The sequence below is a fragment of the Delphinus delphis genome, chromosome 8 (genome assembly GCF_949987515.2).
Source record: "Delphinus delphis chromosome 8, mDelDel1.2, whole genome shotgun sequence".
NCBI classification, from domain to species: domain Eukaryota; kingdom Metazoa; phylum Chordata; class Mammalia; order Artiodactyla; family Delphinidae; genus Delphinus; species Delphinus delphis.
The window spans coordinates 10668161-10694742 of record NC_082690.1 but is presented as its reverse complement, the minus strand read 5'-3'; the positions used below and the strand labels follow the sequence as shown (position 1 = coordinate 10694742).

Here is a 26582-nt window from a genome sequence, read left to right as displayed (position 1 = left end):
GCAGGAGTGGCCGCTGCACAGTCACCGTGGGGAGTAGAGGCGGGGCGGGGGGTATCAGTCTGTCCGTGGACGAGGTGCGGTAGGGTCTTGTCTGGCTCACTGCGTAATCTGGAATCTGAGTGGGACAGAAAGTCCCTGTTGGGACACCTACGCTCCCAGGAGGCGCTGACCTCAAATCAGCGTCCTCTGGGACGCTGGCCTTCCAGCCTGCCTCAGTTTCCCGATCTGTGTCTGCGCCACAGCTAATCAGGATAGGAAGGCACTGCAGGAGCAGCTGAGGGTAGACGGGAGGTCACGCAGAGCTGACTGAATCTGGGATCGCAGCTTTCAGTTCCCCGGAGGGAAGTGAGCCGACAAGCGCAGGCCGAAGGAGAGGCCCCAGAGGCTCGGAGGGCCGCGGGTCCCTAGCCCGGAGGCAGAGCACGAGAAAAGTCCGTGCCCGAGGCCGGCCGGAGGATGGGCAGTGGGCGTGCGCTTTGCGCTTGGCCGGGCCCGAGGGCGGTCAGGCGCAAGGGGGCGGGGGCTGAAGGCCACGGTTTGCGGCGTCTGGGCGGGCCGGCCGGCGGGGCATTTAAACTCTGGGGACTGCCAGCTCGGGGCGCGTGCCCAGCTCTGCATCCTCCTCTGCTTCGGATTCGCTTCGGGTATCGCCGGGCAAGATGCGGTCTTCCTTGGCGCCGGGCGTCTGGTTCCTCCGCGCCTTCTCCAGGGACAGCTGGTGAGAGGGCCTGCGGGGTGGGGGGCGCCGGGCCAGGACGGCCTCCCTCTCCCTCGGGTTTGGCGGATCCAACTCGGGCGGCCGGGAGTCCCAGCGTGCTGGTGGGGGGTGGGGGGTGGGGGGGGGTGGGGGGTGGGGGGGGCGGGGGGCGGTGCGGCGGCGGGTTCTGACAGGATCTGGCCGGTCGGCGGGGAGGTGGGTGGCACGCACGCCCTAGCTCGCTCCGCCTCCGCAGGACCCCTCCCTGGGAGGCTGCCCAGGAGAGTTTCCACCGATGCCCGTTTGCATCCGCACTTCCAGACACGCACACACCCCCACCCGACCCCGGGGAGACCTTCAGAGCGCCTCCTTTATCGCTGAGCACCCGGGGGAGCCGGGCTTGCAGGCTAGGGAACCGAGGTCAGGGCGTGGCGGAGTTGCTGAAAAAGTGGCCATTGGAGTTGTCGAGTGGTCCTTTTGGTCTCTTTTGGCCCTTGGATAACACGAAGGCCAGAACCCAGTGGTCCTGGGACTTGCCTTGAGGGGTTCTGGGCCCTGAGAGACACGCTCCCGGGAGGGCATGCGTCTCAGATCAGAGCAGCAGCTGCGCCGCAGCAGGGTAGTCACCCCAGCGGCGGGCCGGCGGCTTCCACAGGAGTTTTCCTCCCGACCAAGGAGTCCTGAGGAGGCCGCGGATCAGGGGGGGTGTGGTGGGGTGGAGGGCTTTCAGCCCATTCTTCATCAGAGGCCACACTGGAGCAGTTTGCTTGGTCTGCACAGTGTTTTTGTTTTGTTTAATATTGTGTTAGTTGCCATCGTTTACAAATTATAAAACAACGTAGATAGCCAGATTCCTCGCTTCTCTGATGTAACAGTCTCAGGCCTAAATTCCCCAATTATATCATTAGGGGTAGGAGCCCCTTTTAGATGGGGTGCAAGCTCTTAATATGACCAGCTTGTTCCCGTTTTAAAACAGAAAATCCTGCATCCCCAGCCCCCTCAGTCCCGGGCAAATCAGGATGGTCAGTTGGTGACAGCCCTCACTGGGGACAGTCCTCACACTCCCAACCTTCCCCACTCATTAGATTATTTATTTGGTCCTTTTTGAGTTTAGGACTCTTAAAAGATATTTTTCAGAGAAAAAGATAAGATCATGACTCTCGTAAGGATATAAAAATGAACATGTGTTAAAAAGATTTTATTTCACTCATAATGAGGGTGCCAGAAGATGTTATAATTGGCACAAAAGAAAAACCCAGGGAGGGGAGAATGGGGGGTTATTGTTTAATGGGTACAGAGGTGCAGCTTGAGAAGATGAAAAGGTTCTGGAGGTGGATGGTAATGATGGCGGCACACCAATACGAAGGTACTTGATGCCACTGAACTGCGTACTTTAAAATGGTTAAACGTTAAATTTTATGTTACATATATTTTACCACAGTTTTGAAAAGAGAGAATACAAAGAACGTCCCCATTTGTAAGTTAGGCATATTGAGGCAAAACTGATTGGGAGGGAAGACTATTGAAACTCTGTAAGTTCATGGACATATTTTATATGACTTACCAGTTACTTACCACTTCATGGAATTCAAGCTCAGTGAAAGACAAGAATCAGATAACTTGGAGGGGTGTCCTCTGGGCAACGCACAGTTCTCCAGAGAAACACATTTTTTCCCCTACAGTCTGCCCTGCTGGGATCAAAAATAGTCTCAAAGAAAGATTATTCTTGATCACGAAATAGGGTTGGTCTCCTTAGATTTGATCTGATCATCTATATACATAATTTACTGTATAGGCCTTGTTACGTTCACTTTGCTGCAAGTTTTCATAAGGGATCTTGGATTGGACTTTTAAAATCCTTCTATTATTTACTGTTCTGAGATTAGGAAGCCGAGCCAAGAAGCTGTCTCCACTAGGCTTTACCTGCTGTGCCTATAAATTTAGGCAAACTCCTCTCTTCTTGAGGTCCCCAAATATCCTAAGTTTCCTGGACCTGCCAGGGAGTGACCTTCCTGATTTGTGTGTAAGGGAACACAGTAAGCCGGTTTTATTAGGCGGGTTTTGTATTGGCTGTCAACCTTAATTCCTTAAAAGTGGCAGCAATAGCTGATTAAATGAGCATCATTGTCAAGTACGACATTCCAGGCAAGGCCTTGGTTGTAAAACCAAGTTTTCTAATATGTTCTGGTTAAAAAAAAAGAAAAAAATTCCTATTGAACTTTTGCAAATAACCATATTTTATAAAAAGCAAGAAGACTCAAAAACGGTTTCTGAATTCCGAGGAGTCAGGCAGGGAGAATAAGGTATTTACAAATGTTTCAGTTTACAAAAACAGGGTCTCCTAAATTGTTATGGGTTACAGACAACTTAAGAAGAAAGAGAAAGGGCTTTCTTATATATTCAGAAGATTGAACACTATAACAACATCAGTAATATTCCAAACGTGACAGTCATTCCTTATCAGTTCTTTCAGTCCTAAGTGATTAATTCTTGTTCTGCTGAATCTTGGGTTCACAACCACATAATCTGGTCAGCTTCTTTGCTGAAGAGTTTTGGAAATCCTGACTCAGTCCACTGGTATGTTCTTAAAGATATCTGAGTGATGTCATCAGGAGTCCGTACCCATGAGTATGTACCTGGTCCTGTGCTTTTCTGAGACAGTTCTTGTTTGCTGAAGGTAAAACCTTTGGCCTATAGCTGACTGCACAGCCTTTAGGGAGCATCAGAGTAGAACAAAAACTATCTGTAAGGGACAGAGACCTAAAGAGGTATGGATTAACTTATTAATGATAATTTTCAAAAGTGAATGATATGATGAGAATTCATGACAAGAAAAATGCAGCTAACAAGGAAGTCTGATTATTCCTGAGGTATGTAAAACAAAATAAAGCCAATCCAAAAAAAAAAATTAGACAATGTCTAAAAACACACTAAGGCTAATTTCAAAGAAGACAGTGAACATTATATCTGATTCATAAAAATGATGAGCATAATTTTTATAGAGGAAAAAATCTTGAGATATATAAAAACCCCAATACATAATTTACATAATATACAAGGAGATACCAAGAATGTTGACTGAAGAGATTTAGTAAGTCTGGAGTAAGTCCTAAACATCTATGTTTTAATAAAACTCCATAGGAAAGTCTGATGTACATCCCCAGTTGAAAACCACTGACCTAGAAGATGCTAGATTCAAATTAAAGAAGTAAGGTTGCAGCCAGGTAACATTTAAAATCATAGCTGAAATCATGACTGGTAACATTCTACTGTTATCACCAGGCAAAGCACCACCAGGGTGCTGATGCATAGAAACAGATCATAGACCAAGAGGGCATTGAGAAACCTTTAGAACTTTCTCACACAGCAAACAACTTCTGAGACACTTATGTAAGTGAAATATTCTACTACTCTTTTTTTCCCATAATAAACAAAAATAGATCTCATTACCATATATGTTCAAAGTTGTATCTCTCTGCCACTATTGTTCCTGGTAGAGTCTTATTCGTATACATTAATTATACCCTTTAACCAAAGTAACTTATATTTCAGAGAAAATGAGGGGCAGGGAGAGTGGATCACTGTAAACAGCCTGTCCCACTCCAGCATTTTAGAAGAGCTCAGGAAGGCACAACTCTCCACAGGCACACACGTCACTTACACACTTGTTAAAGTGTGACTCCAACCACTGTGTTCTCCCACATCTCCCAGGTTTAAGACAGATCCGGATTGAAATCCTCTCACCACTGTGTGCCTTGTGTAGTTAACTTCTCTGGGACTCAGTTCCCTCGTGGGTGAAAGTCAGGTGGGTTCTTGAAGGCAAAAGTGATCCGTGAACATCCTTGACCTCCCGTGGCTGATGGAGGGCGCACGATAAGTGTTCCTTTACTTCCTTCCTGATGCATGGAGGTTTGGACTCCTAACAGACACCGAACGTCAGTGTAGTTCCTACCGTAGGCACGCTATCGTGTTACACTGTGAGGCCTACGAAGATGATTAAGACACGGTCCTACTTTCTCGGAATTAAGGCTCCAGCTGGAGAGAGGGCGTGTTCTCTCATTATCACATTTGCTGCTTCCACCTGTACCCAAGGAGGGCTTTTAAGCAGAAGTGAAGAAAGCAGACGGTCCTGGAGCAGGACACCAGAGGGTGGGCTGGCCCTGAGCTTTGGAGTCCTTGTTTGTACCGTGAGGATACTTGTAACACCTACCTCGTCAGGTCGTTGTGAGGATTAAAGATTGTCTCGAGATGCAGCAGGTAAAATACTTAGATCAGTGCCAGGCTCATATTAAGCACTGACTAAACATTAATTACTGACTATTTTTCTACTCGCATTTCCTACTGCTCTGTGCCAGGCATTGTGTTTGTGGTTCACTGCAAGGCCTTTATTTGTTTCCCCACCTAATTCCCCATTATATGGGTATAATGGGGCACAGAGCAGTTATGTACCTGGTCAAGCGCCGCATAGCTAGTAAGTAACTGAGGTGAACTTGAATCCAGGTTAGTTAGACTCCCAAGCCCACGGTCTTTCCTCCCGATTAGAGTGTGGGAGGGGAAAAGAAAACATAGCCTTTGGACTTGAGACAAATCACTAAATCTCTAAGGCTCCAGGTCCTCGTCTTCAAATGGAAATAGCAATATACCTCTATCCCAGGGTTTTAGTGAAATTAAGTGAGAAGATATTTAAAGCACTTAGCCCAGTGCCTGGTGTGCAGTTAGTACTTGGTAATTGCACGGTGCTTGTGAGTTTCTGTGGCGGGAGGGTTTCATCTTCATTAGGAGGAACAGGTAGCATTTGCCTTGGTGGACCTGGAGGTATTCTGAGTGGAGCCGTGGAGCTGGCGAAGGCACGGCAGTGAGGACGTAGCCTGTGTTGTCAGCACTGGTCACGTGCAGCCGCAGCTGGTTGGGAGCCTGGGGCTTGAAGGCGCGGTCCCCAGACAGGAGGCTGAGAGGCAGGCGGCACGAGGTGTGCAAGCAGAAGGCAGAGACTGAGGAGTTTCTGCCCAGGAGGATGGCACTGCCCCTCCTTCTCCTGTCAGAGCCCCCGGGGTCAGGCAGTGTCCTCGCAGGAGCCACAGCCCCTCTGAGTCCTCCCCAGCCCTGGGCCTGGCCGGTGCCCCGCCTTCTGTGCCAGCGTCCGCGTGGGCATGTCTGGGGACAGATGGCAACGTGGGCATCTTGCCAGAGAGATGAGTATGGCTGCTGATTCTGGGGCTGGGCCCGCTTCCTGGGGCCTGTGGGGAGGGAGCAGTTCAGGGCTCGACGAGAGGAGCCTGTGGGAGGAGGGCCAGGTGGCATTCCTGCTGGATGAGCAGGAATGGGTGGGGCACTGGGCAGGCAGGAAAGCAGGGGCCGTGAGCTCCCAGCTCGCTGCCCTCCCCCAAGCCCACCAGGGCCGAGGTGGGCTGGAGGCTGCAGCGGGGACCAGTGGCTCTGCCCGCCGGAGTTTGCTGAGGTCCTGCTGCCGGATGCATCGCATCTCATTTCATCAACCCTTATGGACATCTCATGTGACAGGACTTCACTACCTTAGTCAAAGGAAGATCAAAGTGAGGCTGAGAGGCGAAATGTTATCTCAGTTAGTCTTTAGGGCACCCTCATGTGACAGGAGTTTACTATCCCATTTACAAGAAGCTCAAGCTGAGGCTGAGAGGTGAGACAGCTCGCCCAAGGTCACAGTAACAGACCCAGAAGTTAAGACACAGCATCTTTTGGTTTAACGTCCTTTTCCCAATTCTGCCATGGCCTCAGACCAGGGACCCAGATGCTGCAAAGTAGCTTTCTCTTGTCTTCCTTCTCTTCCTGGTAACTGCCCAGAGATGCCCAGTAAGAGCATCAGAAAGGGCTCCTTAAAAAGAGTGGTGTGTGGGCTTCCCTGGTGGTGCAGTGGTTGAGGGCCCGCCTGCCGATGCGGGGGACACGGGTTCGTGCCCCGGTCCGGGAAGATCCCACATGCCGCGGAGCGGCTGGGCCCGTGAGCCATGGCCGCTGAGCCTGTGTGTGCGGAGTGGCCACAACAGTGAGATGCCCGCGTACCGCAAAAAAAAAAAAAAAAAAAAAAAGAGTGGTGATGGCGAGAGGCAGCTCCGAGAAGGAAGGAGAGAGCCTGGTGGAGGATCTGGAGGGCTGAGCCCACCGTCCCTGTCCCCACCCCCTTCCCTTCCTCGGGCTCTTCAGGCTGACCCCCAAAGAGCATGTGAACCTGCGTGGCTCCCTCCCCCACCCGCACATGACAGCTGTCTTCTCCCCCAGCCACCTTCTGCTTCCTCTTCCTCTCCGCTGTTTCCTCTTTCCCTCCTTACACAGCAGACTGATGCGCACCTCCCTGGCTTTGGGTGGGGCGGTCGGCCTCAGGGGCCACGCACTGGTCTAGAAGGCAGCCAGGCTTTGGGGGTGGTCTGTATGGATGGCCAAGACCTTACTTCTTCCCATCAAGCTGTGCCACCTGAGTGCTGAGGTCAGAGCTGAGCGGTCCCGAAGCAATGCCAGAACTGGGGGCAGACACCAGGATCGGAGTCCCTGCAGCCCACAACGCCCCCATCTGATTGCCCCCAAACTGGTGTGTGGGGTGGGCGCGGGGTGGGCGGCATCACTGCTCTCATTTTGCCGTCTGGCTCGTGCCTCCTCCCCTGGGTCCTTCATGCTGGGGAGAAGGAGTAGGTGAGGGTGGGCCACTGGCTAAGCCTCCAGGGAATCCCGAGAGGAGAGTCCTCATCTTAGCTCCCTGGGGAGGAGGGCCCCGCCACCACCAACGCATTCCCGCCTGTGCTCTTTGTGTAGCCGCTCTTCAGAAGAGAGACCACCAACTACCCGCTGACCACTTCTTCCAAACCCTACCAGCTCTCACACTCCTCCAGAGTTTTTCCAGGTACCTAAACGAAACCACATGCTGTAGCTAAAAGCCACGTCTTTTCATTCTGTCTGAGCACCCAGGCTTCCCCTGCCGAGATTCCTTCTCAAGGCAAAGCAATCTAGCCTATATTTTCCTCTCTCCTAAAAAAGACCATTATCTTATCTACTAATTCCTTCTAGAAAGTCCCGGGCTCCTTGTGCTACTGGCCAATGGCTCCCCTTCTCTGGGAAGGATCTTGGGACCGAGCCCTGTGTCAACCTGATGTCTCTGAGCAAATGCCCAGGTTCCATCTGGAGGAGGGGCATCAGGTGGAGGAGTCCTTGGGCTGGGTCTCAGCCCCGAGAGGGCTCTGTTCCTCTGTTCTCAGAGGCCCTCCCAGACCTGGCCTGTCCCCGTCCCATCTTGTCAGTGGAAGGCCTGGCTCAGGGCTCTGCCCTGTGCTGTCTGTTCCAGGCTGACCTTTCCCTACCAGGGTGTCCCAGGGGCAGCGGAGGGCTTGGCAGGGGGCGGGGTGATGGCACTGTCACCAGCAGCCTGGTTCTTACTGTCCCCAGCCCTCTCTCCTTTTCAGATCTGCTGAGTCCCAGGACAGGCACATCCAAGGACAGGCCACCAAGTGGTACTTTCCTCCGGGCAAGTGTCAAGATCACCTGCAGCTACAGCCAGTCCAGTCTGCCCCCACCTGAGTAGCCCCAGACATCTACTAGCTGCCCCAGACATCTACTAGCTGCCCCAGGCATCTACTAGCTACCCCAGACATCTACCAGCTGCCCCAGACTTGGCTTAAGGACTGGGCTGAGGCAGGAAGTGGTAGGGATTGGTCAGTGAGGGAGTTTAATTCCCTGTCGGCCTGCCATGGGGATAGGAGCCATCAGCACCGTCAGCAATGTGGTTGCAAAGCAGGGAGCGGGGTGCAGGGACCGGGGGCTGACTGGGCAGACACTGGAGAGAAGGCACCTCTTCCCACTGTCTCCTGAGGTCAGCATTCTTCTGCTGGGCTACTTCTTGTTTTCTGTTGTTGTGATGGTGGTGGTAGTAGGTCCTTTGGGGGTTCTGTTTGTCATCTGTTGCTGCTTTGGCAGTCGTTGTTCTTTGCCCCTAACCTGAGAAGCGTTTCTAGTGCAGAGTCTTAATGAGGTCCATAAAGCTATTAGCGTGCTCATTTGGAAGAATAAGTTGGACTGTCAGCTAATAGTTAAGAGATAGCTAGTCCACCTCTCTATCTGACTTGGTTACTCAGTAACCAGTGCCGTGCAGGGGGAGGTGAGACTCTCAAAGTGCCATCTCTCGCTAACACAGACTTAGAGGGTCATGGGGTGGGCACCCTGCCCGGAACAGTCTGTGGGCCTCGCCACGCACGTTCCTGGGTCTCTGGCCTGCTTGCCCAGCCTGGCCAACACCTGGGCTGCCATCCCTCCCCCTCTGGGGCAAGCCAGGCGAAGCCCGACTGTGTATTTTCCCCCCTGCTCCCTTTCTGGGGCCTCTTGTTTCTGCAAGAAGGGCTTGTGAAAGCAGAAGTGAAACTTGCGGGTTCTACAGGCAGCAGGAGCACATCAGCTATCTTCCCTGTGAGCTACTGTGAGTTTGACAGCCTTTGTGTCAGCCCAGCCCTTCACCGGACCCATGTCCCCAGTCCCCTTTGAACTATGGCACCTTGGCCTTTTTCTCAGAAGAGCTGCCAGAGTGGAAAGGAAAGAGGACTTGACTAAGGGGAGGCCCCGGGTATGCTCTGCCCAGCTAGCTGTGCCCCTCTGGGCTCATGCCGCCATGGTGCTGCGGTCCAGGCAGGGAGTCCCAGAGGAGGCCAGTGCCCATCCTAGCATCGCACAGCAGGTTGAGGTCCTTCTGCCCCACCGCCTCCCTCCCTGTGACTCTCCTGCTATCTTGGGTGTCAGGTTTTCTACTGAGGGATGGGGTTAGAGCTGAGAGGTCAGGCCGAGCTTCTGGACAGGGCTGGAACCTGGCAGATCTGCATGACTGTGGATCTCTGCTAAGTCTCCCTGTCTACTCCCAAGGGAGAACATGGGTGGGCCCAGTGGACCAGCCTCTGCTCTCTCCCCGTGGCAGGCTCCCGCATGCGCACTGGTAGCTTCGGGGCATCTTCGTGTTCCTCTAGCCCACCTCTGTGTACTAGGCATGTGGGAGGCGTGGCCATGCTGGCCTCCAACTCCCTACCTTACAGGCAAATCCAGGGCCTGGAACCACCACCGCTCAGAGGAGTTTGGTGCTAACCCACACCCTGCTCACCTCCCGTAACAGAGCAGCGCGGGCTGCCTCCGCCGCCTCCAGCTTTCCTTCCTCAAAATCTGAAATCGTAGTGGCTGTCATTTTTAAGTGTCCACTGGGTGTGAGGAACATGTAAGAGCTGTCCTATGCATCGTCTCATCAACCTGTCAATAGCCCTATGAGAAAGGTGATAAACACTACTTTGCAGACCGCTAACAGGTGTAAGGAATGAAATCAGGTTTCGCCTGATTCCTAAGTCCTTGCTCTTTTCTCTTACAGACACCAGCTCCCTGAGATGCACCACCGAGGGTCTCCATAGAGGGTGGCTGGCAGTGTGGATGAGGCAGAGGGAACCAGCCCTACCTTCTGCGAGGAAGCTTGTCTGGAGCTTCCCAAACTAATCAGCAGGGCAGAGCTTAGCCTGGGAGGTGTCCGGAACCCTCCGACCTAGAAAATCCCACCCCTCTGCAGTGACTCCCCATCACCCCAAGAGACAGTCGAAACTCACCCTAGGCCCTCCATGACCTGTCCGCTCCCTCCTTCCCCACTCCTTCACCTTCCATGCTTGGCCCAGTCCCACCTTCCAGACCTCTGGCTACATAGCGTTCCCCAGTCAGGTATCATTGCTGTTCACGCCTCCGCACTTTGGCACACGTACTTCCCTCTCCCTGGCGCCGCTTCCCGCCCCAGCCCTGGTGGACCTGGCCACCTCCTGCTTGTTTGTGAAGATGCGGCTGAAGCCTCGCCTCCTGAACCCTTTCCTGACACTGCTCCCGCCCCAGCTGGCCTCGGCGCCCCTGCTTCCGTGTCACGCAGGGCTGCCCTCTCTTATGGCACTGTCGCACCAACTCTGTTTGTCTCCTGCTGACCTGCGAGCCCCTGGAGGGCAGAGGTCTCTCTTACAGCTTCTCTGGGTCCCTAGCACAGTGCCTGGCACGTGGCAGGATGTGGATGGGAAGGCAGTCCTGTTTCCGCCAGAGAGAATCGAGATGTCAGAAATGGGCCTGGGTGTGCCTGCTGTCCTGTCTTAGCTTCTGCCACGCAAGGTTGGGAGGGACAGGACTCCAGAAGGCAGATAAGGAAGCACACCGGGGACCACAGGCTGGAGAAAGCCAGGGCAGGTGACCTGAGGTGGGCAGGTGTTGGCACTTGGGGCTGAAGCAGTGTCGTGGTGGGAGGAGCGAGGGAGGAGCGAGGTGGCTGCCAGCGGGGCTGTGCCTTTCGATCCCTCGTTGTGTCTGAGCATCTCCTGCGTGGGCTCGGCATGGCTGAGTTGCAGCCTGGGCCTCCCTGCCTGGCCTGTCAAGGAAGGACAGTCAGTGCTGGGGGCACTCAGTGGGGCCTGGGGATCCTTCAGGCCCAGAGGAGATCTCATCTGTCACCAGGGTCAACGGCTGTATCCAGGTGGCAGCCGAGATAGACTCAGCTGATCCCGGGGGTCGTAAAGGTGGCCCAACAGACACGTAGGGACTAGGGTGAGAGTTACATTGTGTTCCCTGGTCTTTGAGCTGGATGTGGTTGGCACTGTCCTCCGTGGGCATCTGATGAGGAAACCGGAGGCAAAAAAGGCTTAGGAACTTTCATTTGGTTACACAGTAAATTAGAGTCATCCCTCAAAGCTTTCAGCTTTTTTCCGGACTCAGCAGCTCCCCGGGCAGGACACTGGTGAGTGTTATCTGTAGGGCTGTGATTTTCTTCCATCTTGTGCACTTTGAAGAAGCCTCACTGGGCAGCCTCTCCAGTTCTCTCAGAGACACCCCCAACCCTGCCACCAGATTCTGCAAGTTCCTGAGGTAGGAGTCACATGAGCCATTTGCCAAGTGGAAAACATTGCTGCCACCAAGCTTGTGTATGTCACAGGGTCACTGTGACAGTCCCTTGGAGTAACCCCAGATTCCCTGGAGAACCCCTGGTGACTCCCCCCGAGCCATGCACCCTCGGCAATGGGGAGCCAGAGAGGCTGGGCGGTAGAGAGACCGTAAGATTCAAGCTAGAGAGAGCTTCGTTCTTAGTGGAACGGAGAGCCACCGAGAAACGTTAAGCCAGGTGACGGCGGGGGCACATGTACCTTCAGTCTCTTCAGAAGATAAACTGTGAGGCAGTGGAGGGAACGAGGCAGAGAACGAGTCCAGGGGTGAAGGGCCCCGGTAGCCCGGCCTGAATGCAGCCTCTGCTGAAACACCCCTTCATCTCACGAGCAGGAGCCTTCACGACATGCTTGGGAGGAAGGGATTAGGGTTTGGAGGCAGATCCCTGGAGAGGGCAGACTGAGCCTCCAGCGTCCTGGCCCTTTGGTTCGTGGATCCAGAGATAGAAAGGGTTTCAGGCCCCCTTCCCCTTCTTCCCCACCTTCTCCGTGGGCTCTTTAAGAAACCAAGGCTCTGGTCTTTCTCCTGGGCTGGAGTCCGTGCTGAGGTCTATTTTCCATGTACTTCCTGGCTCCCGGCTGCTGACTCGTCTCAGCTGATGCCGTGACTCAGGAGGACCTGGAAGCCCTTCCTCAGAGCCTCGGCAGAAGGGGAAGGGGGAGCGCGCAGCGGAAACTTCGGTGGGGCCTGGCTAAACTGTTCTTTCCGCCCCAGACCGGCGCATGGGATGAGAAGCACTGTATGAGAGGGCCCATGTGATGTGTGAGCCGCAGATGGAAAGGATGACCCCTCTGTCCAGTGGAACGGACTAGGGCAGAGGACCTGGGTTCTGTCACCAGCTTTCCCTCTGTTGCCACATTTCCAGCTAGGTTTTGGGCTCCGCCCCTACTGGGCTGCAGCAGGTGCTGTTTCTGCCGTGTTCTAGGCTTGAGAGCATAGTCGACTTCACTTTATTTCATTTATTTATTTTTAAAATTAATTAATTTATTTTTGGCTGCATTGGGTCGTCTTTGCTGCGCGCGGGCTTTCTCTAGTTGCGGCGAGCAGGGGCTGCTCTTTGTTGTAGCGTGCGAGCTTCTCATTGCGGTGGCTTCTCTTGTTGCGGAGCACGGGCTCTAGGCATGCAGGCTTCAGTAGTTGTGGCTCACGGGCTCTAGAGCGCAGGCTCAGTAGTTGTGGCGCATGGGCTTAGTTGCTCTGCGGCATGTGAGATCTTCCCGGACCAGGGCTCGAACCCGTGTCCCCTGCGTTAGCAGGCGGATTCTTAACCACTGCACCACCAGGAAAGTCCCGACCTCACTTTAAAGACAGACCCTTCTCCCACATCAGCCTCCTGCCGGCTCCCAGCATGTCCAGTATTTTAAATACAATTCTGTCTCCCTGCCCCCATCTCTCACACACACAGAGGCACCACTGCCCAGGAAGCAGAGGTGATGGGCAGTGGTAAGAGCAGGAGGCGGTACTTTGGTGTTGTCTAGGGCGCTGATGCTGGGCTAGCTCTGTCGGGAGGCCTCGGTAGCAGGAGCAGGGACTTGGGGCCCCCCGGAGCACTCTGGCCTCTGGCGTCTGTTCCTACCCTCCCCTTGGCCTCTGCCCCGAGGAACTTGTGTCTGGAGGGGAGCCTGATGTAGAAGAGTTGGCGGTGCTGGGGCTCTGAGGCTGCTAGAATGGGCACAGGTGCATGCTTCCTGGACACAGTAGAGGCGGAGGTCCGAGTGCCCTGCCAGCCCAGCTGCCCACCTCTCCCTGCAGGTACCGCGGCTTCATCCTGCTGATCACTTTCCTCATCTACACCTGTTATCACATGTCCAGGAAGCCCATCAGTGTCGTCAAGGTGAGGCTGGCCTGGGCGTAAGGAAGAAAGCAGGAGATGCTGGGCCCCAGCGGAAATACACTTCCGTAGAATGGTCTGGAACTTGGCGTATAACCATCCTTGTTCCCTTACCTTGGTCACTGAGCCCGCTCCTTCCCCCGGCAGAGTCCCACTTTCAGCAGTTCTCTTTTCCCAGGAGAGTTTCCTGGGTTTATTCACCAAGATGGTGGTGTCGGGGGCTGCGGGTGGAGCCAGAGAGCAGACACCCTGGGCCCCGTGTCTACCCTGCGCGTCGACCCCCGTTGCCCTTCACCGAGGCTCTGCTGTGGCCACTTGCCCCTGGAGCCAGTTTTTGCCGGAGGAGGGAGCGTGGGGTCCGGTCAAGGGGACAGCGGGGCTGGTGTGTTGGAGGCTGCTTGCTCCTTTCGGGGCCACAGGATGCCCCTGACCCGTGCACCCGTGACTCCTCCAGAGCCGTCTGCACCACAACTGCTCAGAGATGATCCAGCCCATCGGCGACACCCACAGGCTCAACGACACCACGTGGTGCAACTGGGCCCCGTTTGGTAAGAGCGGGGCAAGCTGTTCTTCCCCACAGCCCGCTCCCCCTACCCAGGAGAGGGTCAGCCGGGGCCAGAAGGGGCTTCCTGCAGGGGTGTCCAAGCAGCCAGCCAGCATTCTGCCTCTCCCATCGGCTTTCAGACCAGAGCAACTACAAGGAACTCCTGGGGGCAGTGGACAACGCCTTCCTCGTGGCCTATGCCATCGGCATGTTTATCAGGTAAGAGAGAGGCGGAGCCTGTGACTGCCCGCAGCAGAACCGTTCAGAGCTGCCTCTCCCCTTGGCCGACCTGGGGGCAGCAGGGTCAAAGGGAAAAAGCTGGGGACCCCCCCCCAGGTGGAAATGAGACGACAAGACTTGCACACGTCCTGTCAGCCCGTAGCCAGCATGCTCCCACGGTTACCGAGCCTGCTCCTTCACCTGGCCAGCTCCCACTTTTAGTAGCTCTTTTCCCTGGAAAGGCTTTCCTGGATGTCCTTTTGAGTTTATTCACTCAGATGGCAGTGTCAGCGGTGTGGCTGGAAAATGGTTTGTCCTTCAAGGATAGCCCTGGATGCTAGGAAGACCCCAGCACGGCTTTTATGTAGCAAGCATGATGTTTGTTCCCAGGAATCAAAGATGACTGAGGCAGGGTACCACCTCCAGAGAGCTCACGGTCTAGTGGAGTGACCGATAACAGCAGCTAGTTATAGAGCAGTGTGGGAGTGGTGGCTCCCAGACAGGTGCTTCACACGGGGCGCCCTGGGGGCTCCGAGGGGTCACTTAATGTGAGCTGGGATTAGAGAAGAGGGGTTGGGGAAGGCTTCTTGGAGGAGATGACACTTGAACTAATGAAGAAGAATTGGGCTTGGCAATGCAGAAATGGCTAGGTGGAGGGAATGGCATGGGCAGAGTAAGGCGAGTGTGAAACAGCACGATCTGGGGGGACAAGTAACAGGTTTACCAGAGTGTAAAATGCAGGAGATGGGGCTGAAGAATGAGGTCATTGTGTACCAGGCCATGGGCACAGGAGAACCTCTGAAGGGTGGCATGTTCAGATTAACACGTCAGACAGATCGCTGTGAGGGTGACGGAAGGTAGATTTGAGGGAGAGTAGGACTGAGTACCACGTCACACTAAGGAACAGATCTGATAATAGCTCAGCTGAGCATTGAGCAATGCCTGAGAACAATAGTAATAGAGATGAAAGAGTAACGCCGCACCGGAGAGATGTAAGTAGAAGGTACAGGTCTTGGAGGTTGCTTGTGAAGGGTGGGGCGGAGAGGCAGGAAACGGAGGTAGCCCCGTGGTTTCTGGCTTGAGTGGCCAAACGTGGTGGCGACATCCACTCAGATGAGGGGCACAGGACACGGGGCAGGGTGGGGGGCAGAGGCAGAGGAGTCCTGATTGTGGAGCATCCCAGTCAAGATGTCTGGAAGGCATCTGGATATGATCGTGACGCTCTGGGGGAGAGTTCAGGGCTGTAGCTATGCAGCTGGGCTGTGTAACGCATATGTAGCTGGTAGTTAAAACCATAAAAGTGATGCAAGAGAAAATGCATGAGGAGCGCTGGTCAGCCAAGGGGGGAGGCAGGTGGGCCACGGTGACCTCACAGAGGCCACGGAGAGCGCACTTCAAGGCGCTTGGTCAGCAGCATCAAATAAAGCGGAGGAGCCCAGCGAGTGGAGGACCGAGGGTGTCCCTGGCGTGTGGCAACACAGAGGTCACTGGTGATCACCTTAGCAGAGTCGTTTCAGTGGCTTTGGGGTGGGGGGGCGGAGAGATAGGAGGTAGAGAGCCGAAGGGCGCAGGTAGCAGAGATTACCATGGATCCAACCCTCTCTTCTGCAGTGGCATTTTTGGGGAGCGGCTCCCCCTCCGTTACTACCTTACAGCCGGAATGCTGCTCAGCGGCCTTTTCACCTCGCTCTTTGGCCTGGGGTATTTCTGGAACATCCACGCGCTCTGGTACTTTGTTCTTATCCAGGTACGAGCCTTGGCCTTGCACTCAGGCCTCTGTTCCCGGCACAGAAAGATAGTAGAGGCTGCAGGTCCTTCCCAGCCACCCCAGGTCCCGGCGCATCCAGCCCTGTGCTCCTTTATCACGATGCGGGGTCCCATTGCCCATTGCCTGTGGTCACCCTCGTGGGCTCAGTGAGTTTGCGCTGAGCGTTACCCTGAGGTCCGTGGAGGTGCCTGCGAGGCCTGGTCTCTGCCGTGGGGATCTGGGGCCACAGGAGAAATCAGCTGGTGGGTTACGGGGTGCGTGCACGCAGGTGAAGGAAGGGGGTGCATAGTGTGCGCTGCGGAGGGGCCCCCGTCCCAGAGGCTGCACCGCTCAGCCCAGGCCTGTCCCGCCTCTCTCCTCCCTCCCTGCAGATCTGCAACGGACTCGTCCAGACCACGGGCTGGCCCTCCGTGGTGACCTGTGTGGGCAACTGGTTCGGGAAGGGGAAGTGAGTGTGATGGGACAGGAGGGTGGGCGGTGCCTGGGGGGCCGGGCTGGTGGGTCCCTCGTGGCCCCTGATGTGATTTCAGGGTCAAAGATTAGAAACTTGCCTCCATCTTGCTGACTTTCACAGGCCGAGATACACATGTTTTAGTGACTAAAAGCAGTACTGATTTTCTCATTGCTAAGGTTTTGATCCTTAAAACCTGCAACCTCAGGTATGCTTTTTTCCTCTTAATAGATGAATTTCCATTTTGCGTGAAGACAAAAATGAAGCCTATAAAACTGTTTGTATACACACACACACATATATATGCGTTTGTATATATTTTTATATATATATATATATATTTTTTTTTCTTTTTCCTTGAACTGGCTTTTGTGCAAAAGTTTCTTTAGGGCAGGGTTTCTCAACCCTGGCACTATTGACATATGGGGCTGGATAATTCTTTGTTGTGGGACCGTCCTACACAGTGTAGGGTGTTCAGCAGCCTCTACCCCTAGATGCCACTAGCGCACCCACAGCTGGGACGTCGCAACTCTCCAGACGGTGCCCGTGTCCCCTGGGGGCAGAGTCACCCCTGGTTGAGGACTTCAGAGTCACGGCCTTAGGGCAAGAGAAGAAAGGGCTGGGGCTCTGGGCCCTGGGGCAGCAAGGAGCCAGAGAGCGCTTGCTCAGGGAGCGGCTGGGGAGCGGGACCCCCGGCCTTGCTGTCACTCCCTTGACACCAGCAAACCCTCCCGCTCCTCCCTGAGGGGGGTCTTCAGCTCAGAGGCTGCAGGCAGCCAGCTTTTTGCACTTGGTCGGCGGTCGCCAGGAGCCCTGTGCTTCTCTTCTCACTTTTCCCGTTCTTCTCTCCCTCCCTCCCTCCCTCCCCTCCAGGCGGGGGCTCATCATGGGCATCTGGAATTCCCACACATCCGTGGGCAACATCCTGGGCTCCCTGATCGCCGGCGTCTGGGTGGATGAGCAGTGGGGCCTGTCCTTTGTGGTGCCCGGCATCATCACCGCCGTCATGGGCCTCGTCACCTTCTTCTTCTTAATTGAATGTGAGTGGAGCCCTCCCTCCTCACAGGGCCGGAGCCGAGCCTCCCGGTCAGGCCCTGGGAGAAGGCAGTGGGTAGCGTGGGATCATGGGGTCAGAGCCACAGATGTGTGACTTGGGACAGACAACCTCTCTGAGCCTCAGTTTTCTCATGTGTGACAGAAGTATAACAACGCCTGCTTCCCTGGGCTGTTGAGCGTTTCCATGAGACGTGAGACTGAGGAGGGAAAGGTTGGGGGGACCTCTCCACCTTTGCTGCCTCTTCCCAGCTCCCTGACAGACGGGCCAGGGAGTCAGGGCCGTGGTCACTTGTAGCAAGAGAACGAAAGTCCACGAGGCAGTAGTGACACAACTTATTGTTAGGAGACCCAGACCTCGAAGGTGGTCTCTGGAGCCCCGGTTCCATGCTCCCTTGTGCTGGAAAGTCAACTCACCCCCTTTGAGGAGGGGTGGGGACCACACGCCATGCAAGGTGAGGGCCTGGCCTGCTGGGAAGCTTCTTAGAAGATTTTTCTTTCAGACCCAGAGGACGTGGACTGCTCACCCCCTCAGCACCATGTGAGTGTGGCCCCCAGTCCTATCCCTGCCCTCCACTCCACCCGGGGGCTGGTCCCAGGGAGGCCTGGGGAGTTGGAGGAGGGGCCCGTGTGCCCACAGTTACTTCACAGGCCCTTGGGTGAGGGCCAAAGTCACGCCCTCAGGGGGCTCCCCGACAGCCTGACGGGCCTGGCAGGATGTTAGTCCAGTCCAGGAAGGGGACACATACCTCTTGCAGCGTGGGAGCCCCTACCTCTCACATGGGCTGTCCCTCCAGCTGGTGGGAGGTGGTACGTGGACGCGCCCACAGCAAGGGCTCTTCTCTGCTCAGGGTGAGCTGGAAGAGAATGGGGACAACGCTGAGGACCCTGGCAATGGACCCCACTCTAACAGAGGGAACGGCCGGGAGTCTGCTGTCACCTTGTCCAAGGAGCCAAGTGCTCAGCCCGCTGCCATCAGCTTTTTTGGGGCGCTCTGGATCCCGGTGAGTCTTTTGTGGACTGGAAGGAGGAGAGAGGCTCTCTAGATTTTTTTGCTGGGTCTCAGGAGATGGGGATGCTCAGGGTGACCTGTGGTTTCCAGAATTTCTTTACATGCAGTGCCTAGGGAGGGCGGCCCACTTGGGGAGGGGAACACGGGAGACTTGTCCTGACACAGCATATCCAGGCCACAGGTACACTGCTGTTACTGAGGCTGGAGAGGTCCTCGAGGCTGCTTTGTGCAGTGGGCGGTGGAAAGTGCTGGGTTGGGGCTCCGCTGACGGACCAAGGGCGTCTTGCCCCTGTTTCCATCGCGCCCTCTGTTACGCTCCCCAGGGTGTGGTCGAGTTCTCCTTGTGTCTGCTGTTTGCCAAGCTGGTCAGTTACACCTTCCTCTACTGGCTGCCCCTCTACATCTTCAATGTGGGTGAGTACCTGGGGAAGAAGAGGTGAGGAACGGAGGGGTCTCTGAGGAGGAAACCTGTCACGTGACGCATACGACTCCAGGAATAGGCAGGATTTCTGCTGAACCTCTCCTAGGGCAGGAGGGAAAGTTTTTTTCTTTAATGGGGAGCTAAACCTTGCAGATGCACCCCCGCCCCCCACCCAGTCCCTGATTCCAGCCACTCTTCCTCCCTTGGCGCTGAGTCGGGGTTAGGAACTCAGAGCTCTGTTCTGCAATCCTCCCTAACTGCTCCAGCCTCAGGCATAGGAGAAGCCCCCCTCCAGGCTGCTTGGCTCATAGGTGGGCGGGACTGGAGGGTGCTGGAAACGGTCTGCCTTTTGAGCGCCTCCAGGAGCCCCTTAAGCCTCCCCCAGCCCAAGGAAGAGGGCCTGAGGAGCTACCCCCACTGCCTGTAGCCTGGCAGTAAATGCTGTTCTCTTCCAAGGAGGGCTGCCGGGAGCCTCGGGGGATTGATGCCCTGTGCGTGGGTCTGCTGGGCTGCCCACCTTGTGGCCCTCCTCTCCCCTGCCTCTGCCCCTGCCCGAGGATGGACAGATGAGGAGAGGTCACTCTTGCGGTTGAAAAGGATGTTTATGTTCCCCTGTCCTGGATCTCTGGTTTTCCACACGTGGAGCTACTCTGTCAGGGAGCAGTTCTGCCCCCAGAGCCTCAGAGCCTCAGAGCCCCACCAGGGCCAAGGACCACTCAGCCAGGGCTGCCGGGCTCCCTCCAGGCCCCGTGGGAGGGACGAGGCTGCTCTCCACACAGCATCCTCGCACCGAACAGGATGCGGTGGGGATGAGTCAGGGCCAGGTCTCAAGCTGTAACTCACCCCCCCAGCCCCGCCGCCGGCTCCATCTGAGGGGCCTCTCTCGACGACGGGGGTAGAGCATCGGGGCAACCCTGCGGTCGCTGACTCTGTTCTGTGGCCTTGATGCTGGCTACAGAGTGTGAGTCAACCTTGAGGGCTGGGCTACGAGTCAAGCTTCTGGGCGTCCCTTTTTCTAATTCTAGGGCGAGGTCTGGGACCTGAGGTCCCCATTTTCCCGCAAGCCTCCTTCCTGGCTCTGTTTATAAGCAGGGACCTCAAATGGAGGTGACAAGCTTCTATGGGGACCAGCCGCTCGGTCAGGGGGAGGGAGGAATGGGGCTGGACAGGCTGAGGCTCAGTGAGAGCAGTTGTACCCCCAGTGGGACAGGGTCCTCAGGGGCCAGATCCCAGTGCTTTCATAGAAGGGCTTTTCCGGGAGGTCAAGGCCATCCGACAGGACTGGGGGCCGGAAAGGGCATCTGGTCCCAAACTGCTGCAGACTCGCTTGTGACCTTGGCCAGTCACTTCTCCATGGGCCCCACTCCTTCCTCTGAAGGTGATACTGGACCAGGTGTCTGCAGGGACGCTCCCAGCGGTGGCCCTCCAGGATGTCTGCCCGGAGCCCCCAGGTCTGAACACATGCTTTTGTTTTCCACAGTTCACTTTACTGCCAAGGAGTCTGGGGACCTGTCCACGCTCTTCGATGTTGGTGGCATCGCAGGTGAGGCCATGCCCTGCTCTGCCTCTAGGCTGCATCCCCCTCTTCTCTTGTCAGGGTGCAGAAAAATGGGACGGGTCCAGTGGGATGTGACCTAGGCAGGTGGCATCCTGCCCAGGTGGTCTTCCCGTGAGCAGTGGGTGCGGGAAAGGCTGCGGAGGGAGACACTCAGCTGGCTCTGGGTGCCCGGCCCCGGTTCGTGCTGGGCTGAGTGATGGGGCAGTGCTCGGGGTCCCACATGCCTGGGGCGGCAGTGTGCACGTTGTGTTCCAGGTGGCATCCTGGCGGGGCTCATCTCTGACTACACCAACGGCAGGGCCACCACCTGTTGCGTCATGCTGATCTTGGCTGCCCCCACGGTGCGTAGAACCTCAAGGGCAAAGTGTGTGTGTGTCGTGGGCCGCTGAACCCTGTGCACGCCTGGGCATCACGCACACACCCGTCTCTTTGCGTGGGTACATCCCTGTGCGCGGCCAGGGCAGGAGAAGCCAGGGTCAGCACAGGACAGAGATCCAGACAGGATTTTGGAAAGGGATTCGTGGTTATGTGGCCTTGGCGAGAAGGGGCAGGCCAGCTGCTGAGCTTCTTGACCAAGGAAAGAATAAGTGATTGAGGTTCGATATGAGAGGAGACTTTGGGGGCAAAGGGAAATGATAGATTACCACGTATTAGACCCTGCATCCCTGGGACCGGAAGACCGAGAGGCCTGGGTATGAGAAGGCAAAGGAGAAAGGGGACCCCTGGGGTTCCCAGACTTCCGGGCTCCAGTCTAACAGAGGCAGCCCGTGGGGAAGCCAGGCTGTGATCCTGTCTTCCGCCTTCTCCTCTCTCAGATGTTCCTGTACAACTACGTTGGCCAGAGTGGGATCAGCATCTCCATAGGTGAGGAGCTGGCGCTGCCGTGGAGACACCGCGAGGCTGGCTTGGGGACGTGGGTGGGAGGCTCGGGGAAGTGGAGGTTCTCAGCCTGACGCCTGGGGGACTCACCCGCTTTGGGGCTGGGGGTGGTGGTGGCCTCTCCTCTCTAACTGGGCCGTCTCCATCACCACGTCAGTAATGCTGCTCACCTGTGGAGCCCTGGTCAACGGCCCTTATGCCCTCATCACCACTGCCGTCTCGGCTGACCTGGTAAGCGGAGCCACCTCGGGGATTGGCCAGGGCCTCTGTCTCCAGGCCCATCTTCACGTCTCTCCCCCTCCCCCCGCCCGCAGAGACGAGATCCTCAAAGTCCTTCAGAATCCGCCATCGGCCCCCCTTTCTTCCCAGCTCCAAGCCCCCCTCGCTGCCTTTCCCTGAGCCAGTCCCTCTCCTGGTCCCGGTCCCGGTCCTGCTCGGTGCCGCCTCTCGGTTCAGGCCTCCCCACTCTGCTCTCTCCCCAGGGGACTCACAAGAGCCTGAAGGGCAACGCAAAGGCGCTCTCCACCGTCACGGCCATCATCGACGGCACTGGATCCATAGGTCTGTGACTCTCGCCCCAAGCCTGGTCTCAGGCGCACTCTTGGGATGCTGCCCTCTTGCGGGCAGGGAGGCCAGGGTCCCTGGTGCAGGGCCCTTCTCATGCTGTGCTCCACACAGGTGCGGCTCTGGGGCCTCTGCTGGCCGGGCTCATTTCCCCCACAGGCTGGAACAACGTCTTCTACATGCTCATCACTGCCGACATCCTGGCTTGCTTGGTAAGAGCTTTGGGGTGCACAGATGGGTATGGGGAGGGGCCCTGTCCTGCGGGGCTGGGACCCTGGAAAGTTCCGAAGTGTCCAAAGTGGTCCAAAGTGTCGGCCATCCAGGGCTTTGCTCGGAACCACTCTGCGTCCCGTGGGTGAACCCCTGCGGAGTGACGCTGTGAGCCAGCCGAGCGGTCACCTAGCGCTGGGGACCAGCCACGTGCTGCACGCTGAGGTCGCCCTCCCTCCCCTCAGCTCCTCTGCCGGTTGGTGTACAAAGAGATCCTGGGCTGGCGGTCATCCCTGAGTAGAGACAGAGGGTAAGTCCTGCGGAGGGAGGGCCGGAGCCCCGCCTGCCCGGCCTCACTTCTCGTGGGAGTCAAATCCGGCACTCAGCTGCTCTGCACCAGTCTGAGCCTCGCTCCAGCCCAGACCTCAGGAACTCGGAGCCGGGAGCTGAACGTGCTCCGGGAACCCCTGCCTGGCCCCCAGCCCCACTAACCTGTCCTCTGTTATCCCCATGTGTCTCCATAGCTCTAGTGTGGCCCTAACCCACGCGTGGTAGTATTTTCCTCAAGTCCCGTGACTTTTGTGAGTATTTTCTTCGAGTCTGTAACTCCTGTGCCCTTAGCGTGCATGCAAAGCCTCTCTCCTCCAGTGCGATTTTTCTGACTTTCGCTTTTTCCTTGGGGGCCAGTTCCAAAGACTCTGAGTCTGGACGGAGTGTGGTGCTTGGGAAGTGTTTCCTAAGGGGCCGGAGCTGCTGCAAAGGTTGGCAGCCTCTCCTCCTTAGGGACAGCGATAGGGCTTTGGACGTAGACCCCAGGACAGAGGGGGCAGCATCCAGGGAAATCGTTTTCCCTCTGAACTTGGACTCTGAAGTTCAGAAACCAAGGGCACCTGGCCCCTCTGCCTGGGGTGTGCAGACAAAGGCAGCTACCAAGCAAAGCCTCTGGAGCAAAACCCAAAGCCGGCCTGCTGTGCTCTCTGCCTGTCGCCCAGCGGTGGCGGGCGTGGAGGCCGCGCAGATAGGCCCGCGGCTGAGGCAGGGCGCTAGAGGCTGGGCTGCGCGGCTGGCGCTGGGATGGCAATGTTCTCTCGTGGCCTTTCTGGCTCTCCTTAGGAAGCTCTTGCTAATGAGAAGCTGCCGGAGCGATGGACCTGGTCTGGATGGTAAATGTGAGGAAGAGCCCACGGGGGTCATGGTAACCAGCACTGTATCCGGGGAAGAGCTTCCCTTTGAGGAAGGCATCGTCCGGGTTCAGGGGGAGAAGAATGCAGGGCAGGAGGCATTAACAGAGTCTGTGCCCTGCCCTGCCCTGGAGGGGGAGCAGTGGATGGCACCTCACGTGACCAGTGCCCCCTCCACCTGCTGTCCCCCGGCCAGGCCCGGGGGGACGTTGGGAGGAGAGGAAGTGATGCAGAAAGGGAAAAGAATTAGTGCGTAGTAAGCGTCTGCTCTGGGCGTGAGCTGTACTGGCTTCCCTCTCGGCAGCCTTGAGAGGTAGATGTTCTCACTTAGAGGTGAGAGAACAGACGCTCGGAGCTCATGGAGCGTACCTCAGGCCTTTAGCTAGTCCCAGCAGAGCCTGAGTTTGACCCCAGGTGTGCGGGCTTGGCTTCTCTCTGTATCCTCAGCGGGTCCTTCTCTGAGGAAGGCCTGTGTGGGAGAAGCAGAGTCACCTGCTTGGGCAGAGGGAGCCTGGGGCTTGAAACCAGAAATGCTGGACCATCCTGACTTCTCTGCTCACCTGCTTCTGTAGAGCCTCGGGCACCTTCTCTGAATGTCCGCGTCCTTGTGTGTCAAATGGGGATGCTCGTTTCTAACTACCCGGTAGGGCTGATCTCAGGCTGCGACAAGCTGGGTATGCGGTACTGCTTTGCAGAGTGGTCAGACGCGGTACAGGCATTGTAAGGCTTTTCACCTTATTCTGGCTTGGTGTTCCCTGCTTGCTGAAGAGGTGACAGGAGCCCTAATGATAGCGAACGGGATGAAAGGCAATTATTAAGGGACTCTCGGGACCTGCCTTCCCCGTCCCACCGTTGGGGACGTCCTCACTTTCTCTCCCATTGCCTCTCTGCTCCTCACGCAGGTATAGAGAAATGTGAGGACCCGATCGCAGCAGAAACTTGGAGGGCCCTCGCCGGGTCCCACAGTGCACCCCCCCAGGAGGCCGAGGCAAAGCCTCCGGGCCCAGCACCAGCCAGCGCAGCCCACGAGGCTTCCACGGGCTAGGAGACTCTCCACCGGAAGGGGACCACCAAGCTTGAGGCCACGGAAGACTCAAGGGCCTTGTTGGAGGACGGAGGGGACGCAAAGTGCCCACTGAACTAAGGCACCTTGAGACCAAGAAATGAGGGGGCAGCTCCATGCGATCAAGACCAGTTTAGTATAGGGTCACTTACGGGGTGGGTTGGGGCTCGGGCTCAGGTGGACGGCGGTCTGGGAGCGCTCCACGCCACCTGGGGGCCCAGGACAGTTTTATAGTTAACCTGGGGCAGGGGGGCGGGTACTGGGAAACAGGACATGCATTCTTCAGATTTATGAATGGGTAACTAGTCTCGTGGCTGCCGGGAATACGTCAGGGGAGGTTTTCATCATTGTTTGGGGACTAACAGAGCATAGAGGCTGCCTGGTCCTAAAGATTATTAAACAATATCTATTAACTACAAAGCCCTTGATGACAGAGAAGTGATTTACCACACAGTATACGGTCCTGGCTAGGGGGGCGGAAGGAGAGGAGGAACTGTAAAGGCCCTGAAGGCGTCAGTACCGACAGCGATAAAGGCCTGAGCTCTGGAGGCCGCCAGTGGAAGGGATCAGGGCTAAGCGGTGTCTGCGTTTTGGTACAAGAAGGGATATGCTCAGACTCCTGCTCGTTCAGATTCCAAGTCAGAAGGCAGAGGTTCAGCAGGGCCGAGGCCTGGAAAAGCGTGTCTCTCCTTCTCACGCTAAACGTGAACCTCTGTCATCAGCCTGTACCTAGAAGTGGCTATTTCAGAGCCACCCGGCCTCTCTTTGTCCCTTTGTCCACAAGCCAGTTTTCTCTGTGTGTTTCCCCACGTTGGCACTCCTCCATCTACCCTCCATTTGATCCTGGTTCTAACTCCTGACCCATTTTGATTAAAGCATTATTGCTGTATCCTCCAGGGCAGGACTAGGGAGAGAGGGGAGGTGTCACTCCCGACTGTGAGGGCCCCTTGCCTGCTCTCATCCCAGCCCTCTGTGTCCCCAGGGAAGATGGCTTGTCAGGGCAGTGCTGCTGTAGGGGAAGGGTGGGGCGGAGGGCATGACCAAAGTACCAGTCACATTATTAAATATTTTGATAATGAAATGCCAGTGGTTACCGAGTGCTCACTGTTTGCCAGCTGTGCTCTAGGAATGGAGTAGGTAGTGGACACAGAAAAAGGACTGACACCCTAAGCACAGGCACGGGGGTGACATGACTAGCAAGGTGGGAGGGTGCTGCTGGCTTCGTTCAGGCAGCTGTTACGTGTGCAGCTCGCAGCCCCCTGCAGCTGGCCCCAAACCCTTGGGTCTGCCAGCGCTTGGCATTTCTGTCTGCCTTCTGAAGCTGCCCATTAAGCCCCGATATAGATGTCACCAGCTGTGCCTGTGCTTGTCCTGTCAGGGCTCATGTGGGCCGCTGGGGCAGCGTCCCAGGGCCACAGGGTGGTGTGCTGGGGAGCTGACAACTGGCGTGCCCAGAGGACGCAGTCGTGAGGACACTGGGACCCGCGGGCGAGCCTGTGGGCAGTTCATGGGCGGGATACAAATCCCTCCACGCTGAGATAGGTTATACACACGCCAATGGTGACAAATAGCAAGTCTCAAAGTGCCCGAGACCCACTCTGGCTTTAAAAGCAGGAGTCAGTTGGGATGTCTAAGTCCTCAGGCCCAAGAATGCGTCTCTCAAGATCAGGTTTACCTGGGGCTTCCCTGGTGGCACAGTGCTTAAGAATCCGACTGCCATTGCAGGGGATGTGGGTTCGAGCCCTGGTCTGGGAAGATCCCACATGCCACGGAGCAACTAAGCCTGTGCGCCACGACTGAGCCCACGTGCCTAGAGCCCGTGCTCCACAACAAGAGAGCTCACGCACTGCAATGAAGAGTAGCCCCTCGCTCACCGCAACTAGAGAAAGCCTGCGCGCAGCAACAAAGACCCAACGCAGCCAAAAATAAATAAAACAAAAAGATCAGGTTTACCTGCCAGCAGCACTCAGGGAAGCCACTAGATGGCGCCATCATCCCACGGTAGAGCCCGTGCCTGGGCTCCCTTTCTGCTTCCTGCAGGGAGACAGGCTCCCTCGCCCACCACTTCTGGGGCAGTGTTGGCAGGGTGTTGTCCCTCCCTGGGCGCTCACTCTGGAGGTCTCCTTCTCAGCCTCACCACTGATGGCTTCGAGCCTTTTCCTCATTAGAAAACAGTGATGA

General features: G+C 56.3%; 1 protein-coding gene across 3 annotated transcripts; it reads left to right on the top strand.

Moving 5' to 3' along the window:
- Positions 1–634: 634 nt before the first annotated feature.
- SLC37A2 (solute carrier family 37 member 2) lies at positions 635–25428 on the top strand. 3 transcript variants are annotated; one of them, XM_060017109.1, is made up of 19 exons: positions 635–718; positions 13400–13481; positions 13933–14026; positions 14163–14241; positions 15853–15988; positions 16381–16457; positions 17334–17500; positions 18017–18054; positions 18365–18517; positions 18849–18939; positions 20427–20489; positions 20760–20845; positions 21320–21368; positions 21541–21614; positions 21866–21944; positions 22062–22159; positions 22403–22467; positions 22682–22738; positions 24241–25428. In XM_060017109.1, the coding sequence occupies exons 1-18, from the start codon at positions 660–662 to the stop codon at positions 22710–22712; spliced, it is 1521 nt and encodes a 506-aa protein (XP_059873092.1). In that variant the 5' UTR covers positions 635–659; the 3' UTR covers positions 22713–22738; positions 24241–25428. The 3 variants fall into 3 exon arrangements, with proteins under 3 accessions (XP_059873092.1, XP_059873091.1, XP_059873093.1); XM_060017108.1 differs by lacking the exon at positions 635–718 and having other exon boundaries at positions 13129–13481; XM_060017110.1 differs by lacking the exons at positions 635–718; positions 22682–22738 and having other exon boundaries at positions 13129–13481.
- Positions 25429–26582: the final 1154 nt, after the last annotated feature.

Bases quoted from the DNA above. Each gene is read 5' to 3' on its own strand.
- SLC37A2 (XM_060017108.1), top strand. From the start codon at position 13,329: ATGCTTCCTGGACACAGTAGAGGCGGAGGTCCGAGTGCCCTGCCAGCC. The intron at 18,518-18,848 runs GTGAGTCTTTTG...TACGCTCCCCAG, and splicing joins TTGGGGCGCTCTGGATCCCG to GGTGTGGTCGAGTTCTCCTT. The intron at 21,369-21,540 runs GTGAGGAGCTGG...TCACCACGTCAG, and splicing joins TGGGATCAGCATCTCCATAG to TAATGCTGCTCACCTGTGGA.